The sequence below is a fragment of the Neovison vison genome, chromosome 5 (genome assembly GCF_020171115.1).
Source record: "Neovison vison isolate M4711 chromosome 5, ASM_NN_V1, whole genome shotgun sequence".
In the NCBI taxonomy this organism is placed as follows: Eukaryota; Metazoa; Chordata; class Mammalia; order Carnivora; family Mustelidae; genus Neogale; species Neogale vison.
The window spans coordinates 30,829,560-30,846,859 of record NC_058095.1 but is presented as its reverse complement, the minus strand read 5'-3'; the positions used below and the strand labels follow the sequence as shown (position 1 = coordinate 30,846,859).

Genomic DNA, 17,300 nt, shown 5'->3' with positions numbered 1-17,300 from the left:
CACACACCAAATCTTCATTTGGCAATTTAAAATACTAGCCTAGGGACGCCTGGGTGGCTCAGTTGGTTGGACGACTGCCTTCGGCTCGGGGCGTGATCCTGGAGTCCCGGGATCGAGTCCCACATCGGGCTCCCAGCTCCATGGGGAGTCTGCTTCGCTCTCTGACCTTCTCCTCGCTCATGCTCTCTCTCACTGTCTCTCTCTCAAATAAATAAATAAAATCTTAAAAAAAAATAAAATAAAATACTAGCCTATCTTTTAGATGGAGCCACACGGAACCACCGATGTTTGACTGCTTCTGGCCCACAGAAACGGCCATCTTTTAGCATTTGTCCGAACACATCTCTGAAGCACTGGGCTCTGGGCTAATGTGGGTAAAGGCAGCGGCCTCTTGGTGAAAGGCAACCAATCTTTCTAACGAGAACATGAGGTATTTTTTTGTCACCATCAAATAAGCACCGCACAACTTTCTAGGGAAAGGCTCCCGGATGTCATGTCACGCCCTGGGGACAGCCAAGCTCTCAGGGGGCCAGGGAAAGAAAGCCGTGTCCTTCTAGAAGGGCAGTGGACTCTCGGGTAGGACTGCTCATCCCTGCCACCACAGGCCACGGACTACTTGCCAGAAAGAAGCATAAACGGGAACAAAACGGCTTTCACCCCTCCCTCCTCAACCGCTAGGCCTCACCCCACGGTTTTCGGGGTGCTCTGCCCACACCGCGGGAACGTGGGAGGCCTCAGGGCCGTTTCCCATGCGGCAGGGAAGGGCAGGGAGACGGGGCGCCTTCACAAACTCGTGTCTGCGTCTCTTAGTTGTGCTGCTCGTCCCCTCACACACATACACGTCCTGGGGGGAAGGAGGGTGTGTGAGCGGTGCTGGCCCCTACAGAAAGGAACTGGGGCAGGGGGAGGGGGAGCGGCGGAGGTGGAATTCAGGGAAAAAGCTGTGTCTGGGGAAAGCTGTGGCACTGATACAGAATGACCCATTTAAAAAGGGCCATGTGAGGCAGCCCCGTGCTGTCAGGTTCCTCAGCAGACCGGCTGTGTGTGTGTGTGTGTGTGTGTGTGTGTACGCGCGCGTGTGCACGCACGCGCGTGTGTAATCGCACGTGCGCAAACACACATTCGCTCATCCATGCGAGCTTTCCCACACCTGCTGGCTCTCTCCAAGTGCTCACGTGAAGTTGCCAAAAGTCAGACAAGTAGCAAGGGCTGTCAGTCAGTGTCTGTCTGTCCGTCTCTCCCCTCCTCCCCTTTTCTTTCCCTCTGTCCCTCTCCTGCTCTCTCTCTCTCTGAAGGTACAAAAGGGACTCCGATGAAAAGAGAGGGATGGTGTGTTGAGCCGGGCAGGTGACAGTGGCAATAATAAAGAAGAAACGGGAGCATTTAGGAACTTCAGACTGTTGTAACTCAGCATTCACACATCCGCCATGTGGGTGAACACAGCGACGGAGGAGGGAGGTGAGAACAGGAGGACCCTGGCGGGAAGCTACGCCTTCTCCAGACACTGTTCATTCATTCTTTCCTTCTTTCATTCAAAGTTTACTCGGCGGGTGACGGGGGAGGGGGCGCCCGGCTGGCTCAGTCCGCTGAGCACCTGACTCTTGATCTCGTGGGTAGTGGGTTCGAGCCCCATGCTGGGTGTAGAGATTGCTTCAAATAAGAAAAAATTTTAGTCAGCACCAGCTACCATTTGTCCAGCCCTGTGCCAGGCACTGGGGATGAGTAAGATCTGGACCCTGCCTAGGCCCCCTCCTTCCAACTGTCTCTAAAACGAGGACTCTGGCCTCCTCTGAGACTATTAAACTGATTCCAATATAGCTTTACTTTATCTCATTTATCACCTACCATCCCATTTCACACATGTAGAAACTGAGGAATAGCACAGTTAAGTAAGGTGCCCAAGATCCCTCTTCAGGAAGCAGGTAGGCAGGATTCAGATCTAGGCTGACCGTTTTCAGAGCCTGCGCTCTTAACCGTTACCCTAGAATGCCTCTCAGGAAAAGGCAAAGAAGAGCATGGGGAAGGCAGGGGCAGTGTCCCACCACAGCGAGAGGCTGGTGTAAGGGAATGACACTTGAATCATTGTCAGGAGCCCGATTCAAGTCCTGATTTTGCCACTAGGGTCAAGGATTGTTACAGTTTTTAAAGTTTTTTTTTTTCTTTTTTTTTTTAAAGTAGGTTCCACGCACAGCATGGGGCTCAATGCAAGACTTGAATTCATGACCCCAAGATCATAATCTGAGCTGAGATCAGGTATTGGATATTAAGGGGCACCTGGATGGCTCAGACAGTTGAGTGTCTGTCTTCAGCTCAGGCCATGATCTCAGGGTCGTGGGATCGAGCCCCACATCAGGATCCTAGCTCAGCGGGGAGTCTGTTTCTCCCTTTCCCTGTCCCTTGTCCCTGCTTGTGCTCTCTCTATCTCAAATAAATAAATAAAATCTTTATTTTTTAAGATTTTATTTATTTATTTGACAGACAGAGATCACAAGCAGGCAGAGAGGCAGGCAGAGAGAGAGGAAGGGAAGCAGGCTCCCTGCTGAGCAGACAGCCTGATGCAGGGCTCTATCCCAGAACCCTGGGATGATGACCTGAGCTAAAGGCAGAGGCTTTAACCCACTGAGCCACCTAGGTGCCCCAAATAAAATCTTTAAGAAAAAAAAAAAAGAGTTGATATCTTCCCTGCCTCCCTTTCTTTTCTTTTCTTTACTTTTTTTTTTTTTTTAGAGATTTTATTTATTTATTTGACAGAGAGAGATCACAAATTGGCAGAGAGGCAGGCAGAGAGGGAGGTGGAAGCAGGCTCCCTGCAGAGCAGAGAGCCAGATGCGTGGCTTGATCCCAGGACTCTGAGATCATGACCTGAGCCAAAGGCAGAGGCTTAACCCACTGAGCCACCCAGGTGCCTTCTTTTTTTTTTTTTTTTTTTTTAAAGTAAACTCTAGGCCCAAAGTGGGACTTGAACTCATAACTCCAAGATCAAGAGTCATGTGTTCTACCAACGAAGCCAGCCAGGAGCCCCTACTGTAACACTTTTTAAAGTCAAGTGGGAAAGGGATAGAATTAGAGAAATGAGTAATTTCATAGCTAAGAAGGAAGAACCATGAATCAAATATGGAAGGGCTCTGTTTGAAATAAGCCTGCAGAAAGTGAGGAGTGTCTGTGACCCTGCTATCAGCCAGGTCTGCCTGGCATTTCTGGGCCTGAGCTGGGGAGCACATGGGAACTGAGGCGCGGAAGGGACGCCCAAGATGTTGGGATGTTGGGACAGGAGGTGCTCACCATCACGATGTTAGCCAGATGGGCAGAGACAAGCGCATACACCCCTCCAGAGGAGCCCACGACTGGAGCCGTCATGTCAGCCACAGACACCGCCAAGGACCCTGGTACAGAGAGATCGGTTATTTAAGGGTGCTGGAGTGAGTTCCCTGCCCCTGCCCCAGGCCCTCGCATCCAGCAGCCCTGGGGGTAAGGCTCTGGAGCAAAAGGCTCCAGGTCCTCTTCCCTTCATCCCACGTTGTCCTGGAGCCCCCTAGAGGCCTCATTTATGGGGGAAATAACCATTTTATTCAGACTTCTCCTTTTACAGGAGTTCAATGGACGGGAGCAATCACCTGTCTGTCAGCGCAACCTCTGCCTCACCTGGTATCACCTCAGGGTTCTGGGCAATAACAAATAGTAGCAGAGAGGAGCCTGGGTGGCTCAGACAGTTTATGCGGCTGCTTTTGGCTCAGGTCATGATCCTAGGGTCCTGGGATCGAACCCTGCATCAGGCTCCTTGCTTGGCAGGGAGTTTGCTTCCCTCTCTGCCTGCTGTTCCCCCTGCTTGTACGCGTGCTTTCTCTCTCTCAAATAAATAAATAGAATCTCAAAAAAATAAAGAAGAAGTAGCAGAAGCAGCTGCCACGGATGAGCATCACAGATCAGACACTGGCCACGTGCTTTGCGCTCATCGACCTAGCTTTAACCCTTGGAGGAGGATGGTAGTGGCCACACGGCAGAGTTGAGGAGACTGAGCCCAGAGCCACTCAGTGAGAAGGGCTGGAAGCAGGGTGTCCAGCTTTGCAGACACAAGGCCCGTGCTCTTGGCCTCGACAGCAGCCACTCCCCAAACTGGTACAGAGGTCAACCTCCTCCACTATTGCTCCCTCCGCTGCACGTTGGCATCTAGAAACCTGCTTCTTGACATCGCCTCCAAACTCCCTCCAATCGAGCGAAATCACAAAAGACCAACAGAATCTCCAGAGCTGGGGGGTGGGGTGGGGGTGGGGGTTTCTCTGGTGGAAAAATGCCCTTGAAAAGTCCCTCCCAGGAAAGAGAGAGATGATGTCATACCCTCTGGGGGGAGAGGAAGGTGGTCTGGGGGATGACAAACTTTTGTGCTGGGAGGGAAGCCGGGCAGAGAGGAGAGGAAAATGTATTGTTCTGGTCTCATTTAAGTGTGATCAATGCTTTGGCTTCCAGGGAAGGACATGGGTGACTAAAAATAACCAGGAGGTAGAGCCCAGGGCTCAGAGGCTGGGAGGTGGCCGGCCTGGGTGAGTGTGCAGAAACCACCACTGGAAAATGCCCGCAGGCTGGAGAGCCAATTAGCCGCTGCCTGGGTGGAGACAGGAGAAACCGGCCAAACTCTGTAGCTGCTACAGATGTGGGGGGTCTGCTAGTTAGGAGGAGGCTGGGCCCAGCCCGGGACACCTGACACCCTGAGCATGGTGAACCCCCATACCATCACCCACCTTCTCTCCCCGACATGCCCCCTTGGACTTCTCTCAAGGCTCCGGGGCTCCCTGAGATCCTTCAAGTAAGAGATCCCCACAGCACATTCTGGGCCTCAAGAGGGATGTGATCTCCCAGGAAAAAGCGCTGTCATGAACTGAGAAGTCCCAAGTCCTTCTCCCCTCCCAGGGTAACTATAAATCTTTCTTCTCCCCTTTCATGCCTTCCCTCTGGCTTTAATTAGGTATTGATCTATTGTCAGATAACTTTCTTTCTTTCTTTCTTTCTTTTTTTTACTGCCTAGCCAAAGGGTCAGCCATATATAACAGAAAAAAAAAAAAAAATTCCCAGGATGGCAAACAGGCAGGCAGTGGGATCTGCATGACAAAGGATTCCCACGCTCTCCTGGAGGCCCGCACAGCAAGGAAGGCTGCATTGCAGGGTTGCAGAGGGCTGGCTGCCCAAGCAGCTCATTAATTACCTTACCTCGTGGACAGAGGAAGCCCCAGCCTCCCGAGGCTGGCCTCTTTGCTCTCGCAAGTCCCACTAAACCCGTCCAGCTTCTGCTCCCTCGGCCTCCCAGATGCAGTGGGAGCCACCAGTGGCAGGGAGGCCGCAGGGAACGCTGCAGGGAACCCCGCACGGTCCAGGGTCCAGCCTCCCCACACTGACCCTTCTCTCACCCTACCCATGGATAGGAGTCCCGACCCCAGGGTCAGGGGTCAGTTTGGGATTCTGGTGGGAGTTGGGAATGGGGGTGTGGCTGGCTAGTCCTGTGACCTTGGGCACAGCCCCTGAATTCTTTGGGCTTCAGTTTTCACATCTGTGAAATAAAAAGGTCTAAGGTTTTCTAACTTCTGAGCTGTGAAACCCTCTTTTCAAAGGAAACTTTGCCCTCAATGCTACCCCATGCAGAGGAGCCCAGGGAGCCTCTGGCTGAAGAGGGGTTGGGGCCTGGGAAGTCAGATTTGCCACCCACAGGAGGGGACCTTCCAAATCACAGATTCAAACGACCTGAACCTTGGCCTGAGATCCAGGATCTGAGGTTTGGATCTTGAACGTAACAGTCTGGAGTCACGGGTCTTCCACGGGTGGAGGAAAGATTTTCCTCAAGCGGCTACAGATTAGCCCAGGACTCGGGAGTGGGAAAGGTCAAGTACAAGCGGGGGCATGTGTGCCAGTCAACAGAGACATAAAGGCCACCCTGGGGGTGGGGGTGGGGTGGCAGGAAGCCTGGGCCAAGCAGGATTCTTGACAAGCTGTTTGGAACCTAACCTCACAGTTCCATAGGACAGTTCCATAAGGCCAGTATGAATTCCCCAGAGGTCATGGGGACAGAGGAGGGGGACAGAAAGGCAAGCTGGAGGGGGACACACATCTTGGCACAGCACCAGGCCCAAGGACTAGTTCTAGTCGGGGCTATGTACTTTCCTTTTTTTTTTTAAAGATTTTATTTATTTATTTGACAGAGCAAGATCACAAGCAGGCAGAGAGGCAGGCAGAGAGAGAGGAGGAAGCAGGCTCCCTGCTGAGCAGAGAGCCCCATGCAGGACTCGATCCCAGGACCCTGAGATCATGACCTGAGCTGAAGGCAGCGGCTTAACCCACTGAGCCACCCAGGCGCCCCTTTCCTTTTTTTTTTTTTAAAGATTTTATTTATTTATTTGAAAGAGATCACAAGTAGGCAGAGAGGAAGGCAGAGAGAGAGAAGGGGGAAGCAGGCTCCCCGCTGAGCAGAGAGCCTGATGTGCGGATTGATCCCAGGACTCTGAGATCATGACCTGAGCCAAAGGCAGAGGCTCAACCCACTGAGCCAGCCAGGTGCCTCTAGGGGCTATGTACTTTCTCAAAAAAATTCTGGGTCCACACCAGCACGCAGATAAATTGGAGACTGTATCATCACGCACAGCTGTGTTAATTTTAGTGTGAAATATTTAAAGCAGGTGTTTTCCAATGTCTCCCTTGGCCATTACAAAAAAAAAAAAAATCCAAATAAAAATCAGCAGAACATCTACCTTTAAGCACTCTAACACTATTTATGTATGCAGTCTTCCATTTGTTCTACAAATATTTGTTGCTTAACGTATGCCAGACCCTGTGTTAGGCTCTGGGGATGCGCACATGGCTTATAATCTAGATAATCTATAAGAAAAGCTTGCAAAAGCACTTAAAATACTGGCTTTCACGGCCATGAAACTGTCAGCTAGAAGCAAGAGACGCACTGGCCTCAAGCCCTGGTTAGAAGCATGGAGCAGAGAAAGGGTCTCCACTCGCTTCTAGTACTTCTTAGTCCTGAGAAAACTGAGCAAGTCATTTCACCTCTCTGGACCACCTACGAAATGGGGGTGACAGGACCCACCTCATAAGATTTGGTGAATACTCAACATAAGGTACGAGAACCCTCTATCGCAGGCAGAGCACCAGACGCACCTGGCAAAGGTCAGCCGCCATTGCTACAAACTGTGATGGCTTTGCCTTTGGAACATTTCCACCGGGCAGGAACTAAGTGGGGGGCGGGGCTGATGTCTATTAAGACCTCCCTGGGGGTGCCAGGGTGGCTCAGTGGGTTAAAGCCTCTGCCTTTGGTCCAGGCCATGATCCCAGGGTCCTCGGATCAGGCCCTGCATCAGGCTCTCTGCTCAGTAGGGATCCTGCTTCTTTCTCTCTCTCCCCACCTGCCTCTCTGCCTATTTGTGATCTCTGTCTGTCAAATAAATAAATAAAATCTTAAAAAAAAAAAAAAAAAAAGACCTCCCTGAGTTTCTGACAATAAATTATCCACACAAAAGGGAAAGGCCTGCCTTTTGGTTCTCATTGCACAGGGTAGTGGTTTAAAGCGCAGCCTTTGGGGGCAGGTGGCCTGGCTCTGGGCCCAGCCCCACCCCATACAACTGAGTCTCCTTGGGCAAGTCACTGAGGCACCCTAACACACAGGTTCTGTAACCTGTGACAACTGGAAAGTGCTCCTGTGTGCCTTAGGAAGGCAGGCCCTTCCTAACCACCCGGTACCCAGTCAGGATCTGGCTGTCTGTGAGTGGGCCCCACTTGCAGACTCGGGATGCACACAGGGTAGAGAGGGAAGAAGGGGTGCAGGCAGATCTGCCAGCTTGGTCCTGGCGATCGATGACACGCTATATGGTGACCAGGGTGCCCTCTCTGAATCAATGCCTCAGACAGAATCGTACACGTTACATGCTGCATGATACAGCCCCACATCCAGCTGGTGAGCTGGCAAGTCCCTTTCTGTCGGTGCACCATCCCCTTCTGCACCGGTGTCCCTGGCCAGTGTCACCAGCATGGCCCGCCTGGTTTGGGTGAGGCCTCAGTCATCTCGAATCTGGTTTCTGTCTTCTGGGTTATTGCACTCCCATCCAATTGACTACTAACTGCAAGCGTTAAGAGTGTCTTTCCTGTTCCTCGCTATTAACCATCTGGGTCTCTGGGTATCTAGGTGGAGGAAACGTGGCTATACATCTCCAGATGTCAAGACTTGGGGGAAAGGGGGGCGCGTGGGTGGCCGAGTAAGTCTGGCACACAGAGCTCCTCACAGAACCTTTGGTTCAAGGATGGGGAAGGAACAGGATGCAGGGCTTCCCGTGGCGGGTGCTGTCCAAGGTGGCCAAGTTTTTAACCCTCCGCACACAGAGAAATGAAGAAGCTGCGCGGCCGATCTTCCATGCTGAGGTTTCTGACCTAGCAGATCGGCCTCACAGGGGTGGATGGAGTGGGGTGGGGTGGGGTGGGACCCTTCCCTCCCAGGTTCTTGAAGCTATATCAGTTACTCCCGGGGTCCCTGTTTGCCCGTTGTTTACAAGGTCAGCGGCGCCCTGCTCTCCTGATGACAACTTTAATGCCACTCAGAAAGGATTAAGATCTTACTTAAACATACACACAAAGCTCCCTTGGGCACAGCTGTCAAGGTGAAGAGCTGAGGCGGCAAACCTTGTTAAAAAAAAAAAAAAAAAAGGCCAGCTATAAAGTTGGAAACATCACGAGGGAGATCCCTCTGTTCGGAAACCGGGTTGGTGCAGACTTTCCCAGCAGAAATGCAGTCTGCTCTCCCCAGCTCACCCCAGCCGGCCTCACCTCCACCAGCGAGGGAGAGGGGGGGTTCTGCTGGCTGCAGTTCCCCCCTCCCCAGCTATCCTCAAGGTCATGGTCCTCCGCCACGTAAGCAGGATCAGTGGGGCCCCAGTCTACTTCAGCTGGCATAGGTGCTCACCACCTCTCAGGCCAGACTGTTTGCTGTCAGCAGTGGGTCAAGCAAAGAGCACAGGGGCCGGGCGGGCCTGGCTGAGGAGGGACCTGGCTCCCCGCCCACACTTTGGAGTCCCTGCAGGAATCTCACTGTGCCCCGCAGGGTTGACACAGCCCCTCCTATTCCACTTTGTCCCCTCCCTTTGACCTCCTAAGGCCCTTCAGGCAAATCTGATTAGTTCCTTCCTAAAACCTCTAAGGGGGCCAAGAGAGGTTAAGGAATTTCCCTGAGCTCACACAGCTTCAACATGGCGGCATGAAGATGGAAAGTCTCCTCCCCTTGCCATCACAAGCCTCTCCCTGTGGACGGCAGTCCCCTTTCCAACCCCCCAGATGGTAGGGAGATTGGTCTGGAGGACAACCCTCATGATTAGGAATCTTAGGGACTGAGTCCGATGTCCCTGGAAGCCTGGGACACGCCCAAGGCCATGAGGGTCTCCTCACTGCCTTGGGGAAGTTTACCCCTGGGGATTCGTGGCCCACCTGCTTACCTGCTACAACACCAGCCACATAGACAAGCCCAATACGGGTTGCTCCGTGCACCATCTCCAAGGGTACCCCCACGAGGAGCTGCAGCACCACGTTGAGTCCCAGGTGTTCTATCCTATATAGAAAGACCACACTCCATCATTCATTCATTCATTCATTCATTCAACAAACACTATGTCAAGACGTAGGGAATCCACCAATGAGTTATACCTGCTTTGAGAAGCTCAGGGTCTGGGTTGGCGGGCAGGGGCAGGAATTACAGAGCAGACAGTCCATCTTAGAAAGATCACACCTTGCTGACTGCCTGGGACAGGAACAGTGCAGGGCCTCGACAATGTTTGGCAGTGTGTGCACCTGCCACAGTGTAGGGGGGGTGCTAACCATGGGGAAGATCCGGCAAATCCCTTGGTTGACACATGAGAAGTCAAGGCTCAGAGAGGTGCACTGCCTGGCTTCAGGTCACACAGCCCAGGTTCCTGATGTGCCGAATCTGCTCCACTCCCCAGGCCACAAGGCTGCCCTGGCTCAGTGGTGTATATGTAAGAGATACTGGTATTTAAAGAGAAAGATGTTTACAGGGGCCCCTGGATGGCTCAGTGGATTAAGGTCTGCCTTCAGCTCAGGTCATGATCCCAGAGTCCTGGGATCGAGCCACGCATCCGACTCCCTGCTCAGCAAGGAGTCTGCTTATCTCTCTCCCTTTGCCCCTCCCCCTGCCTGTGTTCTCTCTCAAATAAAGTCTTAAAAAAAAAAAAAAAGACGTTTTCAGAACAAATGTAAGCATTAGTGATATCTCTTAGAACTTAATTCTTTTTTAAAAAGATTTTATTTATTTATTTGACAGAGAGAGAAAGAGAGAGAGGGAGCGAGCACAAGAAGGGGAGCAGGAGGAAGAAGCAAGCCCAATGCAGGGCTCCATCCCAGAACCCTGGGATCATGACCTGATTTGAAGGCAGCTATTTAACCGACTCAGCCACCCAGGTGCCTCTAGAACTTAATAATTCAAAACTATCCCTTAAGATCTCATAGGGGAAGCTTCTCCCTCTTGGTGTGAGAAGGGACCCACCCTACTCCCAAAATCCCAGGGCTGGCTTTTCTTTCTTTCTTTCTTTCTTTCTTTTTTTTTTTTAAAGATTGAGATTTTAAAATCTTTTTAAAGATTTTAAAATCTTTTTAAAGATTTTATTTGTTTATTTGACAGAGACAGCGAGTAAGGGAACACAAGCAGGGGGGCAGCTGGAGAGGGAGACGTAGGCTCCCTACTGAGCAGGGACCCCGATGCAGGGGCTTGAACCCAGGACACTGGGATCGTGACCTGAGCAGAAGACAGATGCTTAATAACTGGGCCGCCAAGGCGCCCCAGGGCTGGCTTTTCTTATTCTGGGAATACTTCCCTTTTTATGCTATCATACACCTGTGACCAGCTCTTGTTGCTAAATGGTATCTAGTTGAGTGCACCTGTTACTAGGAAAAACTGTAACATTACTATCTATACATCACATATGTGCTTTTAGGTTTACCGAACACTTTAACATCCGTTATCTCATTTAAACTGCGCCCACAGCACTGGCATGGTCAAGCTATAGGGTAACAAAGCTCACCGTGGGACAACCCTGGCCTGGGTCACAGCCCCGGTCCTGGTCTGCAGGGGCCAAATGCTGTGCCACTCAGGTCCACGTGGGCCCCTGCCTGCCCAGGAGAGCGCCTGCAAGGTAGCTCAGACAGATGGGGCTCTGTCCAAAACTCCCACTGTGCCTGGAGTCTTCTAGTCATACAGACTGCGCCCGCCAAATGGTTAGAAGCATCAGACAAATGCACTGGAAAGGAGCCAGGTGGTAGCATCAGACCCAGTCCTTGGTTCACAGACAAGAGCCGGAGACAAGGAGATGCCAGGTGAGAGGAATCCAGAGCTCCTGCCTCCCAAGCTGAACTCCTTCCCCTCTACCACACTGATTTCTGGATTCACCAGTCCAGAGTGTGTCCTCCTCCCTGATCATAGGTCACCTTGTTGGGCTCGCCGCACATGCTGGCCAACCATCCCTACCTCCCGTCAGCTGCGGCACCATCCAAGAGGAGCCCCCTCAAAATCACACACCAGGAGACTCCTCCCAGGGCTCCCCTAGGCAGGCACTGCCCCAGCAGAAGCACCAGCCCGAAAAAGGCCACCTCTTTGCGCTTCAGCTAAGAGCCTCTGCGCTCTGTCCTCTTTGGCCTCTAGGTTTTCGTCTCCCAGAGGCAGGGAATAGCCAAGGAGGCTTTGGAGGTTTTGTGCCTGCTTCTTCCTCACCGCAAAGGCTCAGGGAAAGGCCAGCGGGCAGTTTTGGAAGCAAGACAGGCAGTTCCATCCCATGGGCAGTAGAGGCTGGGAAGCCTGGTCAGGGAAGCCCCCCACCCCAAGCCAATTCCTTGGTTCACAAGAAGGCCAATGAACCCCCCTCATTCTGCTCCTCAGTCCTGCGAGAGCAAAGCCGGGACACGGTAGGCAAAGTGTCAGCCTGCATGAATCATCCCCTCTCCCAGCTTGGAGTGGAAATATCCACCGCTAACCACTGACATCCCTCCTCACCCCAAAACCCCTCAACTGGGGCTTGGCACCTGTGCTGTTTTGGAAGCTCGGTGAGAGGGGAGGCTCACAGCGTGACTCCCTCTTGGCCATTGTGGGTTTTTCTGTGAGGGAATGGGAATGATGGAGCACAGAGACCAGAGTGATCCTCTTCCCATTTCCAACCCCAGGGACAGGTACCCCCATAGCTTTTCCCAGGTGAACTGTGAGCCCTTTTGCTTCTCTCTGGAGAGGCTGTAGAAGACACCACAAAGGTCTGGGGACTCTGCTTTCCCACCTCAGCGCTTTTGCGGTGCAAAAACAGTCTCCAGCCAAGACTGTGTTCTTCAGGGGCCTGGGACCCAGGCGGCCACCTGGCCAAAAAGTAGATTCTTCTCATGGGGCCAGACAGTAGATCCTTCTCACAGGCACCCATGAGGACTGACTGTACGCCAGCCCCCAAAGAGGCCACAGATCTGTCAACAGAAACTACCAGTATTTCTAGAATTCCTCAAAAAGACTCTCATCAACTACGGAGACCACCTTGGGAGAAAGGCACTCTTAAGAAATCTGTCCTTGGGGCGCCTGGGTGGCTCAGTGGGTTAAAGCCTCTGCCTTCGGCTCAGGTCATGATCCCAAGGTCCCGGGATTGAGCCCCACATTGGGCTCTCTGCTCAGAGGGGAGCCTGCTTCCTCCTCTCTCTCTGCCTGCCTCTCTGCCTGCTTGTGATCTCTATCTGTCAAATAAATAAATAAAATCTTTAAAAATAAATAAATAAAAAATAAAATCTTTAAAAAAAAAAAAAGAAATCTGTCCTTCATTTCACTTATGGAGACACACACGCAAAAAGACACACACACACACTCATATACTACACAGAGTCTGCGGACAGCGGACTTGGTTGCTAACTGCACTTCCCTTTTTGCCTTGGCTGCTAGGAAGCTCGGAACAAACGCAGAACCTACATTTATGCAGCTCTCACCAGGGGCTTAAACTGAGCGTCATCCATCTGTTTCCCCTTTCCCATACACTGTCAATAATTAACTCCTCTGTTTTGGTATTGGGTTAGTTTCAAGGAGCTACCTCAAGTGCTGAGTCCAGGAAGACAAAAATAAACGAAAACACGTGTTTCAGTCCAGGCTCTCTGCCCCTCCTACTTTCCCACAGGGACGCTGACGCGGGCAAAACAAGGCGGGCACTCACCCCGCGTGCATGAAGATGTAGGTCAGGTAGCGCCAGGCCTGCGCGCGAAGCTGCGGGTGGTAAACCAGTGGGTTCTTCAGGTATCGCGGATGGGTCACCTGCAGCACGAACTGATCCAGCGACACTCCGTTGTAAAGGAAAAAGGCAACCTGGATGAAAACACAGGACGGCGAGGGTCTGTCACTACACGAAAGGCAGCCTGCCAGCCCCTCTGGCGCTAACACTCAGAATCCCTACCAGCAGTTGGCCCCTTTCCTCCTCTGAGGACGAGGGACGCCCACATGGCCAGGACCCAGCCTCCCTTTCTACCACCTCTCCCTCCACTTCTCTTTATTTTTTTTTTAAGATTTTATTTATTTATTTGACAGAGAGCACAAGCTGGTAAAGGCAGAGGGAGAAGCAGTATTTCTGCTGAGCCCAATGTGGGGCTTGATCCCAGGACCTCAGGATCATGACCTGAGCCAACACAGGCACCTAACTAACTGAGCCACCCAGGCGACCCTCTGTTTGATTATTTTGTATTAAATGGTCACAACATGGTCCCATAGGCTCTGTCCACACCTCCTTGGTGCTAGCCAGGAAGGGTTCGGAGGGATTTAAACTAACTGCTGGGGGGCGCCAGGGGGGCTCAGTCGGTCGAGTGTCAGACTCTTGGTTTTGGCTCAGGTCATGGTCTCATGGTATGGGATTGGGCCCCACGTCAGGCTCTGTGCTCAGTGGGGAGTCTGCCTCAGATTCTCTGTCTTTGCTCTCCCTTGCTCTCAAATAAATAAATACTTTTTAAAGAAGATTTTATTTATATATTTGACAGAGAGAGAGAGACAGCCAGAGAGGGAACACAAGCAGGGGGAGTGGGAGAGGGAGAAGCAGGCTTCCTGCTGAGCAGAGAACCCGACATGGGACTCAATCCCAGGACCCCAGGATCCCAGGACCCCTGAGCCAAAGGCAGGTGCTCAATGACTGAGCCACCCAGGAGCCCCAAATAAATAAAATCTTAAAACAAAAAACAAAAAAACCTAATTGCAGTAATAACTTATGTACCCATTTGTGGGAGGAGGAAATTCCACATAAGTAGATTTTTTTAAACTGTGGCAAAAATACTCGTAAGATAAAATTTGCCATCTTCATCAGTTTTAAGCGTACAGCACAGTGGCACTCAATAACTTTACACCATTGAGCAACTGTCGCTGCCACCAGCATGGGAGTCTCCTCATCTTGTGAAACTGAAATTCTGTCTTCATTACACGCCAACTCCCCACTCCCCTTTCCCCCAGCCCTGGCAACCGCCATTCTCCTTCCTGTCTCTATGAACTTGACTCCCCTGGGCACCCCATCTAAGAGGACTCATCCAGTAGCCGTGTTTTCGGGGCTGGCTTACTCTATCTTCAAGGTCCACTCATGTTACAGCACGTGTCCAAATTCTTCCTTTTTCAGGCTGAATAGTATCCCACTGAATTCCATTCCACAGTCTGTCACCCATTTATCCATTCATCCAACATCTGGGTTGCTTCCACATTTTAGCTATTACAAATAATGCTGCCATGGACATGGACATACCAGGATCTCTCTGTGTCCCTGCTTTTGATTTTTGGGGGGTATATACCCAGAAGTGAGGTTGCTGGCTCACATGGTGGTTCTGTGTAATTTTCTGAGGAACCTCCACACTGTTTCCAGTAATGGCTCCGCCATTTTGCATTCCCACCCACAGTGTCCCAGGATTCCCGTCTCTGCCTCGTCACCAACGCTCCACATGAACTGATTCGGCAGATGACTGAGGCATCCTTGTTTACGCCTAAAAGTGTATTTATTTCTTTTCTAAAATGCATCATTCGGGAGCACCTCAGTGGCTCAGTCACTTAAGCAGCCAACTCTTGATTTCAGCTCCAGTCATGGTCTCAGGGTCATGAGATCGAGGCCAGCATTGGGCTCCTGCGCTCAGTGTGCAGTCTTCTTGGGGCTCTCTCTCTCTCCCACTCTGCTTCTTCCCCTATTCTCTCTCTCCCAACCAAATAAATAAAATCTTAAAAAATAAAAATAAATCTGAGAAACAAACTGAGGGTTTTGGAAGGGAGGGGTGTGGGGGGGTTGGCTGAGCCTGGTGGTGGGTATTACGGAGGGCACGTATTGCATGGAGCACTGGGTGTGATGCATAAACAATGAATTTTTGGAACACTGAGAAAAAAATAAAATTTAATTTAAAATAAATAAATAAATAAAATTAAAATAAAAAAATAACATGCATCATTCAGGGGGTCCTGTCTCAGTTGGAAGAACACATGATTCTTGATGTCAAGGCTGTGAGTTCGAGCCCCGTGTTAGGGGTAGAGATTACTTAAATAAACTTCTTAAAAAATAATAAAATAGGGGCACCTGGGTGGCTCAGTCATTAAGCATCTGCCTTCGCCTCGGGTCATGAATCGGGTCCTGGGATGGAGCCCCGCATCGGGCTCCCTGCTCAGTGGAAAGCCTGCTTCTCCCTCTCCCACTCCCCAGCTTGTGTTCCCTCTGTCAAATAAATACATAAAATCGGAAAAAAAAAAAAAGTAATAAAATAAGATAAAATGCATCGTCCATATCCCTGTGTTCCTCCTCACAGGGTCTGCGTGCTCCTCTAAAGCCGTCTCAGGTATTAATGTGGGCTGTGGAAGTGAAGTCTTCTCCAGCAACGCATGGGGTTTTTCACTCCTACAGTCAATGGCCCCAGATTCCTGTTTCTTTAAGACTCAGGTCTGCTGCTACATTTTTAGTTCTCTCCCATATTGCCAGGTTGTCAGCAGGTTATTAACTGGGTTCTTACTCCCTGCTGCTGGCTAGTTGTGAGCCCCTTCTAGTAACTTCCTACTGTGTCCCTTGCAGCCTCTGTTATGGAACCAGAAAACCAAGTTCCTAGAACTGCATGTAAAACAAAAGTGTTGGGCTTTAGTACAAGTACTTGGAAATAGTTATTTCCGTATTATCTTCCAGATGGGTGGTTTGAATTTACATGGCTGAAGTTTCTGGAAATTTGAAACCAATCTGGACACTCAATCTGGCCTCTCTGGATGACCTTGGATAAGTTATTTGAACTCTCTGGTCCTTGGTCTCCTCAACTGGAAACAGGGATGCCAACGCCTACCCTTCCAGGATGGTTGTGAGGTTTGAATGGGTAAAGCACACGGAGAGCCAGCCGGGTGCCCGTCACACACGCAGCAAATGAAGCTATAATTAGTGTGGGGTTCGGGCCCCCCAGCAGGACTCCCCTGGGTTCTCCGGGGGAACCGCTCTGTCCATCTTTCACAATGCGGGTGGCCTGGCAGCAAATACAGCTCCCGAGGCAGCTCATTATTATTGGTCCTCAAATAGAACTTAATAAATAGACCAACACAGAAAGCATTTGGAGAACGATTCCAAGAATATCTCAGAAAAATCGCATCTTCAACATGGACTCCAGTGAAGCCATAACAACAAACGGAGGCGCGCGGGGATACAGACCAACAAGTCTGATTTAGGAAAAAAGAAGGAGGATGCCACGGGGCTTAAGGATCCGCATTCGGCATCAACTTTACAAGAACATATGCGTTGGGGGGGTGGTAATTAAGCCCATGGCTCTGGAAGAGAAACCTTTGCAGACTACAGCACGCCGTTCAGGACCTGGGGCTGGGGGCCCACAGGGTTCTAGGCTGAACAGCCGGAAGAATTCAGAGTTTCTTACATTTGGGCACTGATTCAGGAAGTCCTCTGTTCAGATTCTGCTGCATAAGCAGAAGACGTTTAGAATAACAATAGCTATAGATGATTCCCTAAGGGGAGAATGTTCTTTCAAAATATGTGAAGCCTACGTCTACCTGCTCATAAACAACCCCTCCCATGTGCATTTGTAATGTTTTTGGGTTCCGAAGGCACCACCAGCCACTCTGGCTCGAGACAGAGGAGTCCTATGGGAGAAGGGCACGTCTGGTTACCCCTACTTTACAGGTGGGAGATGGAGTCCCGGGGGAGCAAAGAACTTGGCCGAGTTACCCACTCAGGGAGGAACTAAAATAACTTGGTTTTTAAGGACTTAGCCTGGCTAACTACCCCCAAATCAACAAACTTATTACACAGCCTGTGTTG

At 51.0% G+C, this 17,300-nt stretch overlaps 1 protein-coding gene across 5 annotated transcripts in view; it reads right to left on the bottom strand.

Annotated features, from left to right (window-relative positions):
- Window positions 1–17,300, bottom strand: part of RHBDL3 (rhomboid like 3) — a 52,215-nt gene that overhangs the window by 12,964 nt on the left and 21,951 nt on the right. For all 5 annotated transcript variants that reach the window (XM_044248381.1, XM_044248386.1, XM_044248384.1 and 2 more), the window contains 3 exons: window positions 13,209–13,357; window positions 9,465–9,577; window positions 3,283–3,383 (listed from right to left, as the gene is read on the bottom strand). In XM_044248381.1, the coding sequence (XP_044104316.1) occupies window positions 3,283–3,383; window positions 9,465–9,577; window positions 13,209–13,357 (363 nt within the window). The remainder of the gene's footprint in view (window positions 1–3,282; window positions 3,384–9,464; window positions 9,578–13,208; window positions 13,358–17,300) is intronic.